Here is a 22,137-nt window from a genome sequence, read left to right on the forward strand (position 1 = left end):
TCAGATCCCATTGTGACAAGTTACTGAAGCCATTGAAACAATTCTGGTAGTACCCGCTAGGAATCATACCAAAGGATTCTGAATTACATTTAAGACTGACCTGATGTGATTAGCTACATTAGGGCTCTAGTGTGGAAAAGGGCCTACTTAATAGGCCTTAAAACAAACCTTGCTTTCATTTATACCAATAAATCGGGTGCCATTCTGTTAAAGCTCAAAGATGTGATATTAACATTAGAGATGGATCCAAAGACTTATAGTTTGGATCTATCTCTAATGTTAATATTTCAAAAGTGTAAAGCAGATCTTTTAAAAAATTGATACAAAGTCTGTGGGAATCTACACATGCAAAAATCTCTCATGTTATTTTCTCCATCGGGTTTCATCTGACCTACAGTGATCACCTTCTTTTTTGGCAGGGTCTTACAGGAGAGTTGACTTTTTTTGGCAACAGGGTCTGCCAGACTTCTCTAACAGTGTCAAATTATGGACAGTGAGTTTGTGCTCTGGAGGTGAAACGATCATATTTATGTCCCTGAAAATTTCCGAGGAGATTTGAAATGCAATGCCAAAAGTACAAACCACTTGATCCTTTAAGGAGCAGTACCTTGCAGTCACTACTAACAGTTTATTTGGGTGGGGAGGGGGAAGAAGTGGGACAGGAAATGTTCTCTTCAGAGCACTAAAGAAGATAGAAAGGTAAGTTCTGCAGAAATCATCATGAAACCAAGTTTCTAAGGTAGGTATTAGTGTAGCTGAGGACAAATTCATAATTATTTATATTTATAATTCATATTAGGAAGCACATGTGCTTTTTCCAAAGGTGGGGGTGGGTAGGTGGGTGTGGAACAGATGGGCTGCAGAAAGGAAAAGTGGCATTTCTAGAAATAGAACTAGATTAAATATGGATCCCAGTCACTGCTGGTATTAAGTACCACACCACATGATCCTGACTGACATTTGAAAGGCATCACAGAACCATAGCTAAAGTTCACACAGATAATGTATGTATTTATCTATTGAACAATAGAACAGATGAGTAAAACGTCAGTTTGTGGCCATGCTTGACCTTTCAGTGTATAGAAAAGTGAAATGTGGCATTAGTTAAGCTATTCTTGTGTCAATAACTTAATCAGGATGTAGCTACAAAGACGTAAGTCAAATGGTTAACTAGGTGCTCTTGATAATGATATTATTGCAGTCACTGATTAAAAATTGGGTTCAGAAAAAATGAAGTTATTTATTATCTGATAATACTTCAGTTGCATCATATAAAACCTGATCCAAAGCCAACTGCCGTCACTGGGACTTCTTAGTCACGTTAATGGACTAGTTAGCCTTTTAGATTGAACTGGTTTAAAAGTCTCCAGAAATCAATAACCATCTTTCTAATTTTGCCTTTAACTTTAACATGCACTATCACAAATAAAGGGGCCAGGATCTTTTTGCTCCATTTTCATACATCCTTTGATCAGTGATTCTATGTAAAATGTAATCTTTAACTCCAGACATTTACAGAAAACACAGACAACGTCAGGTGGTTTCTCTACAGGGTGGCTGTAGAAAAGTTATGATGATTCTACCCGGGTGCTTTTTTTATGCATGTAAAATGCTACTTAAGTGTCACCATTTGAAGCAGCCCACAGTGAGCTGACACAGTTTGCTGTCATTGCCATCTGAGTAGTTATGCAAATCAGTAAATTATGTTCAAATTACACTACCATCCATGGCACATTGAATTCATTTTTAATAAGCCTCCCATTTGAAATGCCACTGTTTGTGGTGAATAAAAAGCAAGAGGAGTTAGTTAAACTGACCTTGAAGCTGAAGTTAAACACGTCTTGCTACCCACAGCGAGCCTAGCAGCAGAAAGCGAGTCTGTGTGCTGCCAGGATTCCAGGTCATATGAGGAGGAGGAAGGGATGATGGGGGAAGGGGAAAATAATTACTCCACTGGCCAATCCTACTCCATTTAGTGGTACTGCGAACATTTGTTCACACAACTGTGCCCTTGAAGACATAAGAAAAAGGCGACAATGCAGCTCATTTCTTACATCTATGAAACTGATGTTCTCTTTCATTGGCTGAACAACCAGAGGTTGTATTATTGTAAGAAAATAAGAGACCTGATGATTAATTATGATTAGGGTCCTTTGTGCTCCTCCACCAGTGCAGAGATAAGCACTGGGGAATCCCCAGCTACAGTGGAGATGGATGAAAGGGAAACAGTGTAGCGACACCATATCACCCTTTCCTCACAACTCCAGAGGGAGGGGCTAGGGCCAAAAGAGCAGAGGGCATGACTGAGCCAAGCTATTTGGCCAGGTGAGTGGACCTATACAGGGTGGCCACTGAGCCCATATCTGCTTTCACAGAAACTAGCGCAAGACAGGAGCAGATGGCTCCTAGTGCATTAATTTAGATGACAAAACAGGCTATACTTGTTGCAACACGCCTTGCTTCCATAGCCAGCAAAAGCTCAAGTACTGTGCAGAAGCCTTAGCCCTTTACCTTTAACCCCAAGAGCTCCCTTCATCAAGTTTCAAGTTTTTTGTGAAAAAACTTGCTAGTGTAACTGTAGCCATTGAGAGGTTCCCCTGGCACCTCCGATTTCCAAATGTTAAAAATAATAGTTCATAAACACCATTGACATTACTACAGTTCTTTGAGCACATTCCTAAGTAAACCATGGAAACATTAAACTGTGACCGTCAATCCACAAACAGTGCTACAATTTCATATCGACTTAGCCTAAATATTTGTGCGTCAATTTACCAGTTAAAATGCTCTGCCTCGGCAGCTTGTGATGAGCCAGTAGCTATAGCTGAGTGATGCTAATTCAGCTGCTGTTCAGCTAAATGCCATCTGTCTCTGCATAGGGAGTTCAGTCACAATTCAGCAATAACATGTGCAGCCTAAAAGCAATGCTGTGCACCCTGCTGAACAGAAAAGGTACCCGTATGGCCAGTGACTTGGGTTATTCATTTTTTTTTATGGAAAGGCCTTTCTAATTGGCGTGTTTTGCTTGGAAGAAAAGCTCTATAAACTCAAGCTTCCACATACACGAGAGACTTTATTAGTAATGAAAGGAATTGTAATGCTATTGCAAGACCAGTAAATAGGACATCATTAGTATTGCAGTACTGACTGGAGCCCCCAGTCTCTTAGACATTGGACAAACAACGAAAAGCTGGTGGGAGAATGGCCTTTTCCTAAAAATGGCGTTGACCTGAATTCCATGTGTGTAGTATGAATTTTTAAACGAGGGCAGCAAGGTACAGAAGTGCAAGTAGACTGGTGTCAGCATAAGTCCTTGATGACAATTTTTTGTATTTTTGCTTCCTTCCCCTGATATTTTGCTCTTGAAACATTGTTGAAATTATTGTCACATTTAAAAAAATAAAAACAGGTGAAAAATGTGAATGTTAATGGGTCAGTGTATTGGCTTTTTTTTTCTCTGAAGAACAAGTGCACTGAGCGTGGATCTTTCCAAATAAAGATTACCACTTTGCTAGAGAAAATACAATGCCACAATCTTGAGGATTACAGTGCTTTTCCTTATGCACTGAGGTTGAGTCTAAACAGAGAAGTCAGCTTCATACTAATGAGCAGTCTCACAATTGCAAATGGCTGCTCATTAGCATAGTCCTGTGTTTCATTATCATAGCCATGCAAGATCTCACTGCTGGCAGAGGGTGCTACCAGCAGAAAAACAGGCCACGTAGATGTGCTTCTGCCAGCAAAGACAATCTCTGTCACCAGCCCCTTATGTCTGCATTTTTTTCAGACACAGCCACGCAGCCTGTTTACTGCCAGTAGCACCCTCTGCCAGCAGCGAGATCTTGTGCAGCTATGCTAATAAGCCATGGGAATATGCTAATAAGCAGCCATTTGCAATTGTGAGACTGTTCTTTAGCATGAGGCTGCCAGCAGGACATCTCCATGCAGACCCAGCCTAAGGGCCTGGCATTTTGCTAGAAGCCAGCACTCCACAAGGCCACTGCTCTTGGCTGAGCTATGCACCCTTGGACAGACATTTCTCTAATAGATGGTTTTTCGCAAGAGGGTTCTTTTGTAGAACAATATTGTAACAATAACGTGAGTCTTGTTTAGAATTGTAAATATTGCAAAAAAATTTAATCAGCTTTCAGACTGCAAGTGTGAGGAACTAGGGAAGGGCAGTGGCCTACACACATGCAAGGTTCACAGATAGTAAGGCCCAGATTACACAATCAGGTGGCTCCCTGTACGTGTGCTCTTTGTTGCAAAGAAAGCGGTCTGCACAGGCACAGAGAATCAGTTTGTATGATCAGGCCAGGCCTCCTTGGCAGCAACAGACAAGGCCAATGATCTTTCTCAGAAAGCTGATCCCTTGGAAAAGGAAATTAAAATATAAAATAGTAAAAATATAGATCTTATTTAAGAGTATTCATCACTGACAATATCTAAATCAATATAGGATAATTTTTCCTAAAAAGAATGTCTCTGGCAATGATTTCGGGGATATTCTATGTCATGTATTGTACAGAAGGTTAGACTAGATAATCACACAATCTTTTCTGAATCTGTTTGTGAACATGCTGACTCTTTAAATGTAGATACTAGAGACATTTATAACCTGCTAAAGAACAATGTGAAGGGAAACCTTTGTGGTTATCTTACCTAACTAAATCAGAAGCTCTGGGTTTAAAGCCTGGCTTAATCATAGATGTATTGCACTTCTGTGGGCAGGTCATGTTTCATCTGAGACTGTTTTTCCTGTCTGTAAAACCCAGATGCTACAATACTTGCCAACCATCAGATCCTACTAGTCAGACTGTCACGTCACAACTTCATTTATGAGAAAGAACCCTGTTGAGGAGTACTCTACACTCGTTTGGAGATGATAATTCAAGCAAATTTCTGGGTTGAAGCCCCCCTCAAAGACAGAGGATAGCCGGGCCTGGAGGGAGAAAGATGATGGACTGTTGCTGGTGTTATAATTTATTAACTGTTAATTTTAATAATGATTACATAGGAAAAACAGCACAGGGAAGATGCTTATATATATTTTTTTTTAACCTTCAAATTTTTAAAGCCAGGCTGTGGAATGTTGGGCAGTGACCAGAGAAAACCCTCTCAATGTAAGTGTGGGAGGGTAATCATATTTTTCGTACTCGACTAAAATAAGTTGTTCAGCAAAAAAGAGGCTCTGATGCTTTACCACTATCACAGGAGGCCACCTGTGGTATGGTCAGGTGCAGTCTCACTTTTGAGGTCCTGTACTGGACTGAGCTCCCCACCTCAAAGTAGCCAGTGGCCTGTGCTCCCCACTACTATACATGTGAAGATCTTTTTTTTTTTTAATGGCTCTCATGTCACAGATTCCCAGTATGACATTGAACGCCCCCCCACCCCGCATTTAAAGTGTGATCTCAAAGAGAACTTTCCACTAAGTTTAAAAAAAAGGTGCATAAGGCACTTAATTATTTTGTGCCTCAGCTTCTTGATCTGAAAAAGGGCAAATAATACTTGCCTGCCTCACAGGAGTTTGTGTAAATCCATTGGTTTTTGGTTAGGTGCTTTGAGGTCGGCATATGTAAAGTGCTGAGAAGTGCAATTTTGCAGTATTTTTTATAATTCCAAAACTGCTCTGCTTCATTCATGCAGTAGACACTGCCTTGGCTAACAGCAGAACTTCAGTTTGTGACTTTCTGGGATGACATCTCCTGCCACTGTGTGATGCTGGAACAATTTGCTGGAAGAGACGGGTAGTGAGTGCAGGGCCCTACTTGTATTCATTTTTCAGAGAGCTAGACAAAGACACAGGTAGGCCAGACAGTCTTATGCTCTGTCTCCTGTGTGTGTGTGTGCGCACGTGTGCAGTCACTCTTGCTCTCTCTGTATGTGCGCGCACAGCAGGGAAGGCTGCATCATTTGTGGCCTCACGGCTAGCTACGTAGGACTAGGCAGAGCATCAATGGCCAGGAGGAATGGATTTTCCCTCCCCCGGCCCAGGGCTCATTAGAACATTACCACAGGCAAGCAGTAGCCTGGGCTGGGGCAATTAGTTTTTACCTGTTATATTCTGTAATGGGCAGGTCAGACGGGTGGGGGAGGGGAGGGCTTGGCTGGGAAGGGCAGTGAGCTTGAGAGGGGGGGTGAAGCTGTGGAGAGAAGGAAGTGGGAGCAGAGAGAGGCGGGATGTGGTGGCATGGAGGAGAGGAGAGAAAGTGCTGGCAGGTACTGGTAGGAAAGATCTCGGTGCTCTTCAGTCTCAGTGCTTTTCAGTGGATGGGAGATGACATTTGTCTGGTGAGAACAGGCCTGGGGGTTTTGTTCCTCCTCTCCTGGGGTTAGTGGGTCTGCTGGTCTGTTCCATAAATCTGCCCTCAAGGAGATATTTTGCCACCTTGGTTCTGGGCTGAACGGGTGGTGTTGTTAAAGCAGCAGCCAGCCTATATTTTACTGACAAGATCGATGGCCCTCAGAGATTCTTATTCCTAGTCTGAGGCGCTTACTGCTGTTGAAATAATAAATATAGGAAGGGCTTAAGCTTCTCTGTATGAAGTAGCAACTTTTGCAGTCTGGTTCCAGTCATTTTCTTCCTGTCAGGAGGCAAATGCCAGTTGATGGTGAGGCCTGATAGTATGTTTTGGCTTGCGAAGAAAGGACAGAACTTTCTCAATTAGCTTTAATTGGCGCTTGCCATTGTGTGTTCTCCTGGATCAATGAGAGGGGTTTGGGGCATTTGCAAGTTTCCTGCACGTCAGTTATCAGAGTATGTTAAAAAAAAAAACAAAAAAACTGTGACTGACATTTCTTATTCCCAAATATAGTGCTTTTAATTTGGTGCCTGCTGCATATCTGGCACATGGTACAAAACCTGCTCCATTTTGTCAGCAATGAAATTGCAGAAAAGGGGAAGGTTTTGGTTTTTTTTTTCCCCAACAATAATTTGCTTGGGGTCAGGGTTTTGGCTGGAAGGGGAGAAGCATGCAGTGAATTGGGACATGTGGGAGGAAAGAGAGGAGGGAGGTAGTGGGCAGGGCCTGGGCAGAGGGGAGGAACCTGTGGATGGAAGCTCCCCAAGGGAAAGCTTCAACTACTGCCCATGCCTATAGTTATCTAGGAAACGGGCTCAATCAGACTGACCCAAGTCTAAATCAGTTCTAATGCCAATGAAATAAATATGTGTTTCAAACATACATAAATGAACAATGCATGGGATTATAAATCGTATTACTCTCCAGCAATAACACTGGATGCAGAATGAACGACGAACGAAAAATCAAGACCCTAGTATTCGGCATAACGGATGGTTCAAATAGGAGAGGCAGACCCCACAGAAACTGGATAGATGATGTAATAGATTGGTGCAGAGCTAGTCTACAGAAACTAAGCCACTCTGCACTGGACAGGGAAAGATGGAAGGAAATAGTGAGAGAGGCATCAGACACCAACGGGCGCTGAGCCCACGGTTATTGATGACGATGATGAACAACATTGGAAGAAAATTTGCCTGATTGTGGCCTGGATTTCTATGTCCTCTTCCTACCTCCCCTGTGTTTGTAAAAATGACTTCATAAGTGTAGGAGAAGTAAGATGTAATTCACTTTCCCATAATCTGCTATATAATTGAGAGCATTCATCTGTCTGTGAACATGTTAATCTGTCCATTTGTCTGTCTGTCTGTTCACAAATGCCCCCTAAATGGTAAGAGCCAGGACCACCTACACAGCTCCTTCTTATCATAACTTGAAGCAAGTTCAGGGCCTGGTTCTGCCAGGACAAAGGGATGTGTCTGGAATGCACATATGCTTGTCATAAAACAGAAAGGGAAGGTTCTTCTAGCAAGGGCAGCTGTACTTTATAATTATCACAAGGGGATAGCAAGGGGCCCGAGATGGCGACTGGGACAGCTATAAGCCCATTAGGGAAGCCGTGGGCAGGGGTAGAGAAAGGGGCAGCTGTCTACTATATATTTCAGAGAGTTTGTCTGTGTCTGTCCCCTAAGTGGAGGGACATGCATCCCTCTCCCAGCTATGCCTACTGCAGCTGCAGTGGCCATAGACATGCAGGTCTCACCTGTCCCCCACGCTGCTGCAGTGAGAGCTGCTGCTGGGGTTTTCCTCTTTCCCTGGGGCAGCCTGCATACTGAACCCTGCATGGCCAGCCTCATCCTAGAACAATGATTTAAATGAAGAAAAACTAAAATTATTTGAGATAAGGAGCCAAGCAAGAGCTTGTAAAATAAAATAAAAATAGAAGATAAAAATAAAACGGCAGCAAACAATAATGTTTGGAATTTAGAAAAAGAAAATGTTTAATTTGAATATTTGCATAATGCCCTGCCTGGTATGCTTTACTAACAATTCAAAGCAATAACTGTGTGTCAAAAGAGCAGTTACAGTACATGCGAGAACATCTGGGTGTGCATTAATGTGATGAGATAGTTATTAATACATCTGTCAAATAAATACAGGTCTGTTCACCTACAGAACAAAACTCCAGAGACTATTGCAAAATGAAAGGTACAATGAAGCAACCAAAAGTGAGCACAAAAACTGTAAAACATGTTGCATGGAGACATGAAAACTTCTGGAACCAAAAAAAACCCCAGAGTGGCAGATAGCCAGTTAAGGGCCTAAATCCTGAAGTTTTTACTTTCAAATAAGTATTATTGAAGTCCATGGGATTGTTGACTGAATAAGGACTGCAGGATTTTGGCATTAGTTCGCAGAAATTATGATTAGTTAGAAATGTCTCTATTAATCAATTTTAAACCGCTTATTTACTTACACATATCTCATAGAGCTGGAAGGGACCTAAAGAGGTCATCAAGCCCAGCCCCCTGCACTCACAGCAGGACCTATCACCATCCCTGGCACATGTTTTTAAATCTAGCCCACCACAAAGCCTTGAAAGGTCTCCCTCAAGGGTTGAGCTCACAACCCTGAGCTTACAAAGACAACATGCTAACCCCTGAGCTACCCTCCAACAAAGGAGAATAAGCGATGGAAACATTAATGCTTCATTCAAATAAAACTGAAGACAAGCCATTTCAAATAAATACACTTAGTTAGGAAAATCCAAGATCATGAATAGCTACTGAAATCAAAACTGATACAATAAAGTTAATATTTTAAATAAACAATTAAAGCGTTTCATTTAAACCTATAAAATAACTAAAGCTTTTAAGGACTACAGAAATAAAGCTAGAAGATGGAGTGTTGTTTTGTTTTTCCAATAACAATAACATTTTCATCAGTCCCATGAGTATCAGTCATCACAAGCTTACACATGTAATATGTTTTTGGAATTGCTAAAAGAAAATTACATAATTAATATACAAGTTGGCTGCAAGCTAAACAGGTCCATTTACTTCTACTTCATAGTCAGTCATGGTCTCAGTTATTCATACAGGCCCTGTCCCACATAAGAGTGCACCAGGACAGGGAAAGTTGAGGCAGAATTCACCCAGACCTTTATGGGGAGTGTATTCCTTCAGACCTTTAAGTAGATTGTTCTCTGGGTCTCCAATCAGCTCTGCCTCCTTCCCTTCACTTGTGGGATATATCTCGTAGGCAGGGGCTAATAGAAAGGAGCAGCCCATGCACCTGACAGGGCCATTGTACAGGGCATCTGGAGGAGAAGAGAACGGTCTGGACTCTCTCCCTTGTATACCCCTGGAGCAGCTAGACACACTCTGGCTTAGTGCCAGAGGAATGCAGCTACACTATGTGAGAGGCCATAACACACCAGTAGCAAATATTTGGTCTTTCACAGTTACTATTTATATCCCTGTTCCCAGAGAAATGAGTTACATGTCCATGGCCAAGGCTGTACAGAATATGTCATTTCACATTGGAGCAGAGTAAGATTTTATGTCTGATTCACCAGAATAAAGCTGGGGGAGAGAGAGGTAAATTTTTCATAGTTGCAAATGAAGGGCTAAATCTGCCCTCAGTGCAGGCAGCACCTCTGAAGTCAGGAGAATTATTTGTGGACAAGGTGAGCAGGACTGAGCCATGAGGCTTGCAAATAAATGCAGGCGAAAGGCAGGCCTGCTAGTCCTCCCCTGTGGTGCAAACCCAAAGCTGCAGATGAAGGTCTACGTCCTTCAGCATTCAGGGTGGAGGCTCAGAGAAGTCACACCGGGCAGCCCTATGTTCCTTGTGCACTGGGGGCACTGCAGTGGGAGGATTTACAGCAAAGTTGACTGCAAGGCCAGTGAAGCTGTAAATTAGACAAATACACTTCCCATGGTGGAAGCACACGGGGGCTTCAGCCCGTCTTTGTATCTAGAGACTGAAGCAACACTAGAGTGGCTCACAGTTGCTCTATGCATTCGTTCTGCGACAGATAACCTAGGCTAGAGAATAGGCCTCATGAACAACCCTCCACCCATGCATACTGCCTGGGGCTGGCAGGCAGGGAGGGAACGTTGGGGCAAAGAGGGCAGTTGCCCTGTGGCCCAGCTATTCAAAAGTATCTGGGCGCCTTTGTCACTGCTGCTGCTGCAGGAGAGGCAGCAGCCAGAGCACTGGGCTCTTTAAATCACTGCTGCAGCGCCATGTAGCATGCCAGAGGAGGCTCTGAAGTTCGCCTGGGGGAGGGTGTGAGACTCACTCTGGCCAGTGATGAAGGTTGCTTGCCCCCCAGCCCTTCTGGGGGCATGGAGCAACCTCCCTATCTTGCCCAGGGGACTGGCAAGTCTGTCTTGCCCCCCGCCCCATTTCAGCTGGCTGCAAGATTTTCATAACCAAGACGGTCTCCTGGGATAGAGTAGTTTTACTAAGTGTGTTTGTGTGCGTAGAATTTGCGGGGTGTGCTGACTGAACCATAGCGACACTTTGCTTGGATGCAGAAGGAGCACATGGCTCTCACAGTCTATGTTGTGTGCAATCCACACAGACCTCACTTCACATCCCCTGGCTTTATGTGCATGTCACTTCAGTAATACAAGTACAGGTTGAACCTCTCTAATCCAGAACTCTCTCGTTGGGCAGACTCTGTAATCCAGCATGATTTTAGTTAGCCGTATGACCACTTGTCATGGGTGTGGCCAAGTTTCCCATGGTCCCATAAAATTTGTTTACAGCCACCAGTCCTAGCTTTCAGTGTTCTCTGCTGTTATTTAGCTGTAATTTACCCCTAAATGTCTTCTAAGAGCACACTAAATGGTAGAAGTGTTGGTAATGCGATAGAAAATAATGACCTCCCATTATCCAGCTAATTCTCTTGTCCAGCACCAGTCAGGTCCTGAGGATGCCAGATGAGAGAGGTTTAATCGGTAGCAAAATACACTGTGTGGACAGAAGCCAGAAGAATCTGGCAAACCTGGGCTTGGGCAGCAGTAAACAAAATATCTCATTGGCCACACACTGAACCACAATGGGCTGCATGCAACCCACAGACTGCCCACTACTGATTTGGTTCGTGTTATGGAAAGCATAATACCCCACAGCCCCTGTGCAGGACCCCTGCACAAAACTCACATGCTTGAGCTTTGCCTGGGGAGAAGAATGTAGTCTCCAGCTCTAGTTAAGTTATGTTCGCCATTAACAAGTGAGATAGATTTATATGAGGAAACATCATTTTTGGTGGTTTAAAGACACCACCAGGATCCAATTACTTCTGAGATTCTCATCCCAGCTCTGTCACTAACCTACTAACTTTGGACAAATCACTTAGGATGTGGAATTTCAGAGGTCCTGAGCAACCGCACCATCGATTGCTTTCTAGAGGAGTTGCGGTACTCAGCATTATTAACCTCTTTATCTTAATTTTTCCATGGGTAAATTAGGAAGACACCCACTTATGTCCTGCCTTTGAAGTGGTATTGTGAGGATTAAATAATTGTTGAATATTTTGAAACTGTAAAGTGGTATATATTGGTGTCATATAATTTATTCCAATACATGTAGTAACATAGTGATACACTTAGTCTAGATACATATGGTCTGTGTGAAAAGTGTGATAAAATTAGGATAATGAGGAAAACATGCAGAAATCTGCACCCTTAGAGTATGACTGGAAAGGGCTCTCCAGACCTACAAAGCAGATTTAGCAAACTGGTATTCAGGAAGATGAAGTAGCAGCCAACAAGTTGTGCCACAGTTCTGTTAGGAGGACACTTTCATTTGTTATGTGAATAAGGATAAAAAAATGTTGAGCAGTGGACTTGCTTTTAACACCAGTTTGCTTCTGTTTTCCACTGAGTGACTTTCAAGTATTTTATGTAATTGACTTATGGTAATTCTTTTTGTATTATGAACACACACAAAACACATAGCAGGTTGGCTTTATGATCCAAATAACCCATGCTTCTTATTTATCATGCATCAGGATGCAATCAGCTTCTTATCAGTCACTTCTGAAAAGAACAAGCAACTTTTTGAAAAAAAAATATAAAGCACTTATAATTAACACTTTCCATGTTAACTTCTACAGCATTCATTAACCAGAACGCTTTAAAAATGCTTCTAGAATTTTCCTCTCTTTCTTTCTTTTCTTTAAATGAGGAATTTACCAGCATTTCTTTGATGTTTAACCATGCAGTTATTTACAAAGATGGCCTTTTGGTGCAAGACGCATAATGATATTTACATTTACTAAGGTATTTTTATAAATACTAGTGTTTATATTTATAATAAATGGAATTTATTGTGTGGCTCCTGGCTGGGCTAACAGTGTAATTAAAGTGCAAATAAAGACAAAAGCCACAAGCCAGGCAGATCCATTTTCATTGTTAACATTCAGAAACTTCACACTTGTGGTAAGAAATGTCAGATTAAATAGGCTCAGGTCACAATCTCTCTCCCTGAGAGGATATTTGGGAGGTATACAAATAATATTGCCCTATTTCATCAACTGGCTGATAATCACTGGAAAAACAAGAACACTGCTCCAGCCTAGTTATTTAACAGTGCTAAGATCTGCATTTGGTTTTAAGACCTACTGTATAGCATGCATTTTGAGCTTGTCCTCCATGCAACTACAATAGGTCAGTCTTTAACTGGAAACTGTATGCAGAACCATATATTTGCAGAAATGGATTCTACCCAGAATCACACGGTAGCTAGCATGGGTTTGAAAAACAGTTACAAACAGCTTATTTTCTCTAGCAGATAATCATAGATAAATGCTATCTTCCCCAAATGAAACTATATTTCATATTTGATGACAGTCAAGCTTCACTGTAGGAAAAAAAACATATTAGAATTGATCAGCTGAGGAGAAAAATAGTGTTTTTTAAACAATTCATATCATGTAAAATAAAATAGTTAATTCCGCTCTCTTCATTGCTGAACATTATCTGTTGGCAAGTGTGTGCAGACAGTGCTTTACAGTCACTGAACTGTCAAGAATGCCATAGGTACAGAATATCCGAGTGTCTTTCTCAGGAGACAATGTGCAAAATGACCAAGTATCTCACTCATGATATGTTCACAAATGCGGGCGAAGTAATCCCAAACACAGCTCCTAAACTCAGCTATTCCAACTGATGCACCCATGGCCTATAACCATTAACATATTTCATTGCTTTTCACATTGTAGAACTCCTTCATTATGTATTGGTGAAAACAATATTTACAAAGTTAAATTAGTTAATTTGTAGCATGTAAAACCTTCCACATTAGAAAAGTCAGATAAGACATTTTAAGACCTTAATATTCTATAAATGAAAACATCTAATTTATAACAAAAAATTGAAGAGCATGTGCTGTAGCTAAGATCTTGAATATTATCCTAACACTGAAGGTTAGTAAATGACTCTCAAGCTTCTATTTTTTGCAATGAATACAGTATAATGAGCCTGGATTAATCCCATGAACGCCTCAATACGTACACATTTGATAAGCTACCTATCCCAGATCAATGCCATCTGCACTTGCCCATTTGTCTTGGTCTAACAGAATTCAGTACCTATGTTTAAATCCTTCTCTTCCCCGTTAGGATGGCTGCAGTAAGTAGCTATTCTCACAAAAGGCTTCTGTTTTCTGTTAGATTTATAGTCCATTTGGCAAAACATTATCTTTGCAAAGTAACAATCGTATAACCCTCAAGTCTGAAGCATTTTGTCTTTCACCTCCAGGATCTGGTTTCCTTGTCTGAGAGGGAAATTCTGTGAGGCTCTGTCTCCTTTACTGAAAAAACGAGTTTGCAATCTTCTCAATCTTTCCCCTTGTGATCTGTAGGGCATGGCATGCATAATTTTGTTCATTACACTACAATTCTGTCAACTCTGGTATGAAGCTCATTCTTCAGGCAGGGAGTCTGGGTTCAATCTTTAGGGATAACTCATACAGAGTATCCTCATCTATGATGAGATTCTTGTCAAGTAAGTAATGAGTGACCTGGAATACAGAAAACAATTGCAATGTATATTTTAAAATGGAGGAGACTGTATATTTTTAATTGAACGTTTCTATTCTCCACATCACCGTAACAGCCAGTTACCAGCTTCAGTCCATTTCAGCCAAATGTTGGAATCACCTTTTATGTTCTGTTTACTTGGTGAAGCAGAATAGTTATTTATAGGTGGTACAAAGTATTCAAGATGTTTAAAAAAACCTCTGAGTAAGAGGCAAATCTTCAGTCTAGTGTCTCAGCCATGTGGCTACTATGAAAACTAGCAAAATATGGAAGTGTGGGGACAACTTGTCCTGTAGGACCACAGAGGTCTAAGCAGCAGCAGCTGATCAAGCTGTATCCTGCCACCTCCTTCCTGTGTGCGGGCTTCCTCTGTGGAGCTGAGTTCCACAATGCACTGGGGTATGGAACTCAGGGACACACTAAAAGCGTACTGACTCCTCTGCCAGGAGGAGCTACTTCCTGAAGAGGTGGAGGCAAGAATTGCTCTTATGTGCAAAGTCTGAGAAGAGAATGGAGCTGTACCAGCTTATCACAACCCACACTATCAGGATAAATTCCATTGTTTGACTCCTATAACGGAACAAAAGATGTAGCTTTGGGCCCCATCTGTGTAACCAATTGTCAATAGCAGGCAAAGCCTTCATCATAGTGCATATGCTTAAGGCTAAGTTTTTATCATGGATCAGAGGGGTAGCCGTGTTTAGTCTGTATCCACAAAAACAACAAGAAGCCCGGTGGCACCTGAGAGACTAACAGATTTTTTGGAGCATAAGCTTTCAGGGGCAAAGACCCACCTCATCAGATGCATGTCAATTTTTTATCATGGATAACTTTAGTAAAAGTCATGGACAGTTCACAGAAAAGAAAAAATATTCATGAAAAACCATGACCTGTCCTTGACTCTCACAAAAAAATATCCCTGACAAGAGGGGCAGGTGGATTCAGCACCCGCTGCTGCTGGGGCCCACCAACCATGGGATTGGGCTGCTGTGGGGTTTCATAATGACCCACCCTGGCTGGGCAACTGTGGGGTCTGCTGAACGCCTGCTGCAGCTGGCCAGCTGCAGAGAGTTCCTGCCATGGCCCACCAGGGCTGGGCAGCTGCGGGTTCCTCCACCACATGGGGACTGGTAGCTACAGAGGCAGACTGTATGGAAGCTCCAGCCCAGGGACAGAAAATGTCACAGTAGTCAGTGGAAGTCATGGATTTCATTACTTCTGTGGCCCCTCGGACATCGGTATAAGCTTACCTGTGCGTAGCATCACATATTACTGTACCTTTGGTTGATGTTCTATACGGTAGGAGGTCTGCTGGAACTGGCGTATCTCCCGGATAATATGCGATATCTAGCAAAGGAACACATTTATGTAAGAAAATGTTTTGCATATATGGTCTGTGCTTTAACTTGAACGTATTGGCTTCAGTGAAGCTACACCAGAAGTGAACTGGGTCCAAAATGATACAATTTATCCTGTGGGTAAGGGCTTTGTGCTTGTGGTTTCGAGAGGGGCTTTCACCTTCCCAAATCAGCCAAACTATTACACTGTCTCAGACAGACCATCTTGTCCCTTCTTTCTTTACCCTGATAACCTCCCATTTCCCTCAAGTGACCTCTGCAATGTGCAGTCACAAACATGGCATTAAACTACAGTCAGGAGAGCAGCTGGTGTCAATATTTCTCCAGTGCTGGCCTCTGAGGAGCTCTGAACACCACCACAGATCAGAAGGGAGAGAGAATTGACCTTTAAATGCCCTTTCACATCCTTGGGAAGCAGTAGTCCTAAGCACACTCTAAAGAGCCCCCTTCTGAGTGGCTGTGCCTGATGGTGGTACCAGGTTGCTGATTTTTTTAGACCATTTATTAGTCCCTGCAATCCTAAGATCAAATGCTTTTTCTTCCTGCAACTTTCTGCTGACCAAACTGAAAGCAAAATTGCAATACCCCTTGGCTTGCCAGTAGGTGGTGAGAAAAGACTGTCTCTCCGCTCATATGCAAAAAACTGCGTTCTAGCCATCTCATATTATGCAACTAGATTGTGTAATCTTGCTATCTGAATTCAAAGAAGTCCTATGTAAAGCAATGTTAAACTTATCGACTTCAAAATCTGTCATGGAAACATGTAAGAAAATAAAAATTACCATTCTCATTTTCGAAAAATTGACAAGGCCTTCTTCAGTGAAGTTTGGTGTTCCTTCTTCAATAAATGCTAGGTCTGTCAAGTACATTCCAAGATAAGGAACTGCAGGGGGATTACAACTGCAGGATGAGAAATTAAACTGTATTTTACTAAGATTTAATTTACAACCCATTCTTTTTATATATCACACGCCTATCTAAGTTCTTTTATTTCTAAAAATACTTTTACAAATTGGGCCAAACAAATTCACAGGTTAATATACATGGGGTAGATGCTCTGACTTCACATGAATTGTGCACACTACTCCCAGAGGCAAATTTGGCCGGGTGTGTAAAATACCACAAAAAAAGGGTAACATTTAGTAAAAGCCAGTGGCAACCCTGTGGAGAAAGGGGGAAAGGATTGGAACATGCCCTCAAACATATTTCAAATCAGTTTAACAGAAAATCTCAGAAATGAAGCCAATGCACATCTGAAAATGCACTGAAGCATGCCTACAAGTCCTCTCTATTGTTCTGAGGTATAGTATGTATTTTAGCCTTTGCAACATATTGTATGTGCTCTGTAGCTCATGTTCAGTAATATTTTAGAATCTTTACAATGCTGTTGTTGTAAATACTGAATATGTTATGTAGTTGAAAACAGTCCAATTTCCTGACTTTGGAAATTCTTCTAAGGAACTGATGACTTTTTAAATTCGTCCTTGGGACGTGGGAGGCAGGGAGGGGAGAAGGGGTGATTTGTTCTGTAGAGAGGACAATGCAGCTGTGGAACCTTCCTAGTTATGTTTTCACCTTAGTTCAACTTCCTCCTGACTTCTGGAGGATAAAGTCTTTATTATATGATCTACAGTTATAAAAGAAAAAAATAAAGTTTGGAGCTAGATTAACTGACAAGTGTACACGGGACAGTTATCCGTATAACTCAAAACATCCTTTTCTCTTTTAAAACAAAGTCAGATTCCCTGACAATGGTCTTCTACAGGCCACACATAGGCACCATGTCCTAAATCTTATCTGTTTTTTAAAATGTACATTATATGAACAGTAGTTTACTTCCTGAATGCTCTCTTCGGAGGATTCAACACAGTTACTGAAAATCAGCCTGGGAGATCCCTTTTCCAGATAGAGCTCTTGGAATGAGTTGTTGCATGTGCACACCCTAGGAGATAACAAATCTGGAACGAGAACTCTTTGGAGTCACATATGCTGAATTCTGAGACTATTAATGTCAAACAGGCACTATCAGAAAAGTAAAATGTTTTTGATTAAAGAACCTATTTTTATAAAGCTGGTCTTATACTGATAAACTTTTTCAATAAGTGTAAGAAACATCTCCAACAGTGAGCATTTCTTACAAAATACTAGTTTAATTTGCTTTGGTAATTCCCCAGAAGTACCATATTACTCTAGAAGAGGTACTGAATTACATTTTATTCAGCAAATCAATGGTGCTCCAACAGAATAAAGCCAGCTTCAGAGAGCTTATTCAGCAAAAGTATTACCCAGTGCAAGTTTCGTTATAAAAGCTAAAGTCAAAATCAGCTCTGATCTTCAGTAAGTGCTATCCAATATTCTTAACAAAATACAATTATATTGCTAATGTATTGCTTAAAAAAACATACTTTTTGAGTGTTTCTCTAAGGTTTTTAAATCTTCCCTCAGACGATACGGTCTTCTGAAGTTTGTCCATGAGAGCTTTTGTCTAGAAAGGGAACAAATTACAAGTGTCACCCTGTGTAAAAACTGACTATAGCAGAGGGGTAAAATTTGCAAAAGCACTTATGAAAATAGTGTATCTGAAAACAGGACTTAAACCATGAAGAGAAAACTCCCATTTACTTCAATAAAATTAGGCTCCTGAGTGACTAAATGGACTTGGGGAGGGGCTTGAAAATGTTACCCACAGTGGCTTGAGAAACGCACCAAATAGTCAAAGGATTTTTGCCCAGCAAGTTTGAACAGAATAGGAGCATGAAAATAATCAGCAGAACAACCTCAGCTGCACTGCACAAGAGGTGTCTGAGGCCAAATCCTATGAGATGCTGCTTGTCCTCAATTTTCATCGAAGTCACTGTGAACTGAAGATGTTCAGTGCCTCTGAGGCAGCACTCAGAACTATGAAGGACAGCCAGTAGCTGGTATGTGGACAAATCAGGGTACATCTATACAGCAGAAGCCTGATTATCCAGCATCCCTGGGGAACAGGATTTGCCAGATAATCAAATTTTTTGGTTAGTTCCCTGCTCAGCTGACTCTGATTGGGGTGGGAGTGGGGAGGAGGACAGCCCCGACAAAGGAGCCAGATCAGCTCTACCAGCCCCAGCCAGAGGCAATGCATATTCATTGCCTCATTAACATGCCGCCAGCCGCAGCTCTTCGAAATTGCCACATTTCGCTCCTATGCGGCTCGCCCAGATGGGGGTTCTTTTCGAAAGGACCCTGCCAACTTTAAAATCCCCTTATTCCTATCAGCAGATAGGCAATTTTGAAGAGCCACGGCCAGCAGCATGCTAATGAGGTGCTGAATACGCATTTCAGTGCCTCATTAGTAATCTTCAAAATGGCGATTTGCGTGGCCATTTCGGAGTTTTGTCTTAGTGTAGACGTAGCCTGGCAGTCAAGTTTCTGGGGGTTTGATTTAGCATGCCTAGTGGGGCCATGCTAAATTGAGTATCTGGGCACTGCCGTCAATCCTGGTACTCCCTGTAGTCATGAGGAGTAAGGGAAGTGGATGGGACCTCCTGCTGTGGGGACAGTGGCAAAAATCAGTTTTTGATATGTCAACTCCAGCTACACAATTCTTGTAGCAGGAGTTATGCATCTTACATTGATTTATCCCCTACTGGCCTAAGAAAGTTGAAGTCAGAAAGGAGAAAAACAAGGAGGCAATGCAACAAAGAGGCAAACTGAGTTTGGGACTATTCATAAGCTTAAAATTAAGCACATGCACAAATCTTTGCAGAACTGGAATACAAGCTGATTAGTGATCATCATATTATAGTAGTAATAGTAAGCCTCTTCCACTCCTACATCTTGGAGCATAGGCCACTGATGACCATTCACCAGTGTCCGCTCTCATGGACAATCTTTTCCAGTTTTGACCAGGTATACCCCGTCTTTTTAGTGTCTGCCTTCAGGTCTCTACACCAGGTGTTTCTTGAGTGCCCTCTTTTCATATTTCCTTGTGGGTGCTAACTTAAAGCTTGTATTGTGATGTGGGTGGGTGGTTTTCTAAGGGTATGCCCAAATTATGCTTCCCCCCAAAAAACACTGGAAAATATGTTTGGGGAAAACAAAGAGGAATGATTTTTCAAAAAGTTATTAACTCTAGCAGCATGTTTGCCTCCAACTCCCTGACAGAAGCTGAACTCACATTCAGTTGAGATGTTAGTATTGTTTAATGTTAAAATTATATTTAGAAATGTGCATTACCTATTATTTATAGCACCCTAGTCTAGTTTATTAAAAATTTATTTTTCATTATTGATCATTCTCTAGAGCCTTGCTATAGATTGGAAAAGGAAGAGATGGTAGTTGCATTTGCTACAAACTCAGAATTTCTAATCAGTTGAAAACCCTAGGCCAGGGGTTTACAACCAAAATAGCAAGAAGAGCCATTTTTTTTCAAATTCAGTTACAAAAATCAATACTTCAAGACCCACAATGCATGTGAATATGAGATAGTCCTTGATAAATAACATTAAACCATACTCTTTGTAACCCGTATTTTAAGAGCAGTGTGCACACAATGATTTGTACCAGTTAGAAAGTTTAGGAAGACTGAAAGAATGATACCAGCAACAATACGAAGAAGCAGACCAGTATGTCAAGAAACTGGTGGGAGCTGGTAAGATAGCTCACATAGAAGAACTTGGAGCCCAAGCTGAAGAAGCAGCTACTGAAGAGATCATGGAAAGATTTCAAAAACCACCAGGCTTGTTTGCAGTAAGTATCATGCCAGTACAAGCATCCCTATCATGGAAAAACAAGGAAATCTACTTACAACAGACAGGGGACAAGAGGCTCGTTGGGCAGAATACTTTCAGGAAATATTAAAGAGGCCACCACCAAAAGAAGAAGCTGATATTCTATAAGCGGAAACAGACCTTGACATAAATACTGCTCCACCAAAAAGGGAAGGAATTAGCAATGCGATAAAATCCTTAAAAAAGGGTATAGCTCCAGGACACACCAACCTCTACACTGAATTGTACAAGGCAGACCCAGAACTTGCAGTCATTATTCTCCAAATGCTCTTTACAGCAATATGGGAAGGGAAGCAGGTGCCAGAGAAATGGAAGAGTGAAATTACTGCTGAGATTCTCAAGAAACTGGTGCAGCATTACTCCCCTCTCAGTGCCAAGCAAGATCCTCACTAAGATTCAGCAGATCTCAGATGCTATTTACAAATCACTGAGAATGAACACGTTGGCTTTCACAAAGGAAAGGGGTGTATAGATCAAATTTTTGTACTGTGTAACATCACTGAGCAGTGAATTGAATGGTAGAGACCGTTATTCATCAACTTTACTGATTTTGAAAAAACCTACGACAGCATTCATAGAGATAGTCTTTGGTGTATTTTGAGAGCATACGGAATACAACAGCAAGTGCTAAGCTCATCAAGAGATTTTATATGCAGTGTGGGAAACGATCTACTCTTCAAAATTAAAACTGGAATAAGGCATCATGTCTCCAATGCTCTTTAGTTTAGTCATAGACTGGGTTATGCAATGTATCACAGAAGATGAGCCAGAAGGCATCAGATGGTCCATCTTCTCCACAGTAGAGGACGCTGATTTTGCTGATAACCTCATGTTGCTCTCCCATATGCATCATCATATGCAAGAGAAGACAAATCAGCTGTGCACCTTGGGAAAACATGTCCAAGTAAGAGTTAGCCAGAAGAAGATAGAAGGCATGACCCTAAAGACTGAGGTACCAACATCAGTTAAGATCAATGGCCATGACCTACCTGCCACAGAGAGCTTTACATACTTGAGTAGTATCAGACAAGACGGAGGCCTCAAAAGCGATATTCAGAGCAGACTCAGCAAACGTGCTCATGAGTCTGAATGCTGTATGGAAGTCATCGCAGGACAGCATCCTCATCAAACTGAAGTTGCATCAGAGATTTATCTTATCAAGATTATTATATGGATCAGAATGAGGACAGATGACAGAGTAGGACCTCAGTAAACTGTCATCTTTTCACACCAGAAGCTTTCAGAGGATCCTTCATATTTTTTGGCCAAGAATAATTTCAAATTAGGACCTGGTTGCACAGTGCAAGCAAGATGACAGGGCCACCATCATTATGTAAAGACACTAGAGATGAGTTGGGTATATCCTCAGGAAAGATGGAAGCTCCATCGCAAAGACTGCTGTGCACTGGACCCCTGAAGAGAAGTGGAAATGAGGATGATCCAAGACAATATGGTGCTGGACTGCTGAAGTAGAAATGAAGAGCATGAATCACACTTGTGGCACTACTGAGAGGCTGGCCAGTGACAGACAGAAGTGGACAGACAGTGACCTGCACGCCAGTAGGTGTAAAGGACAATGATGATGATGCAAAAGTTTAAGTTACTTTCACCCCCTGGACTGTAGAGCAAATGAGGACAAGGAAAATGCT

The 22,137-nt window shown here is 41.6% G+C and overlaps 2 protein-coding genes across 2 annotated transcripts in view; both read right to left on the minus strand.

The window, feature by feature from the left end:
- CKMT2 (creatine kinase, mitochondrial 2) overlaps window positions 1–1,971 on the minus strand; it is a 40,727-nt gene extending 38,756 nt beyond the window's left edge. Inside the window, exon 1 of the mRNA XM_074995385.1 lies at window positions 1,818–1,971. The gene's annotated coding sequence lies outside the window, so the exon portion shown is untranslated. The remainder of the gene's footprint in view (window positions 1–1,817) is intronic.
- A 6,365-nt stretch (window positions 1,972–8,336) lies between these two features.
- RASGRF2 (Ras protein specific guanine nucleotide releasing factor 2) overlaps window positions 8,337–22,137 on the minus strand; it is a 199,736-nt gene continuing 185,935 nt past the window's right edge. The window contains exons 24-27 of the mRNA XM_074995389.1: window positions 18,125–18,204; window positions 16,502–16,619; window positions 15,640–15,708; window positions 8,337–14,342 (exon numbers count right to left, since the gene is read on the minus strand). Coding sequence (XP_074851490.1) covers window positions 14,250–14,342; window positions 15,640–15,708; window positions 16,502–16,619; window positions 18,125–18,204 — 360 coding nt within the window. The 3' untranslated portion in view covers window positions 8,337–14,249. The remainder of the gene's footprint in view (window positions 14,343–15,639; window positions 15,709–16,501; window positions 16,620–18,124; window positions 18,205–22,137) is intronic.

The sequence above is a fragment of the Carettochelys insculpta genome, chromosome 5, assembly GCF_033958435.1.
Source record: "Carettochelys insculpta isolate YL-2023 chromosome 5, ASM3395843v1, whole genome shotgun sequence".
Classification (NCBI taxonomy): domain Eukaryota; kingdom Metazoa; phylum Chordata; order Testudines; family Carettochelyidae; genus Carettochelys; species Carettochelys insculpta.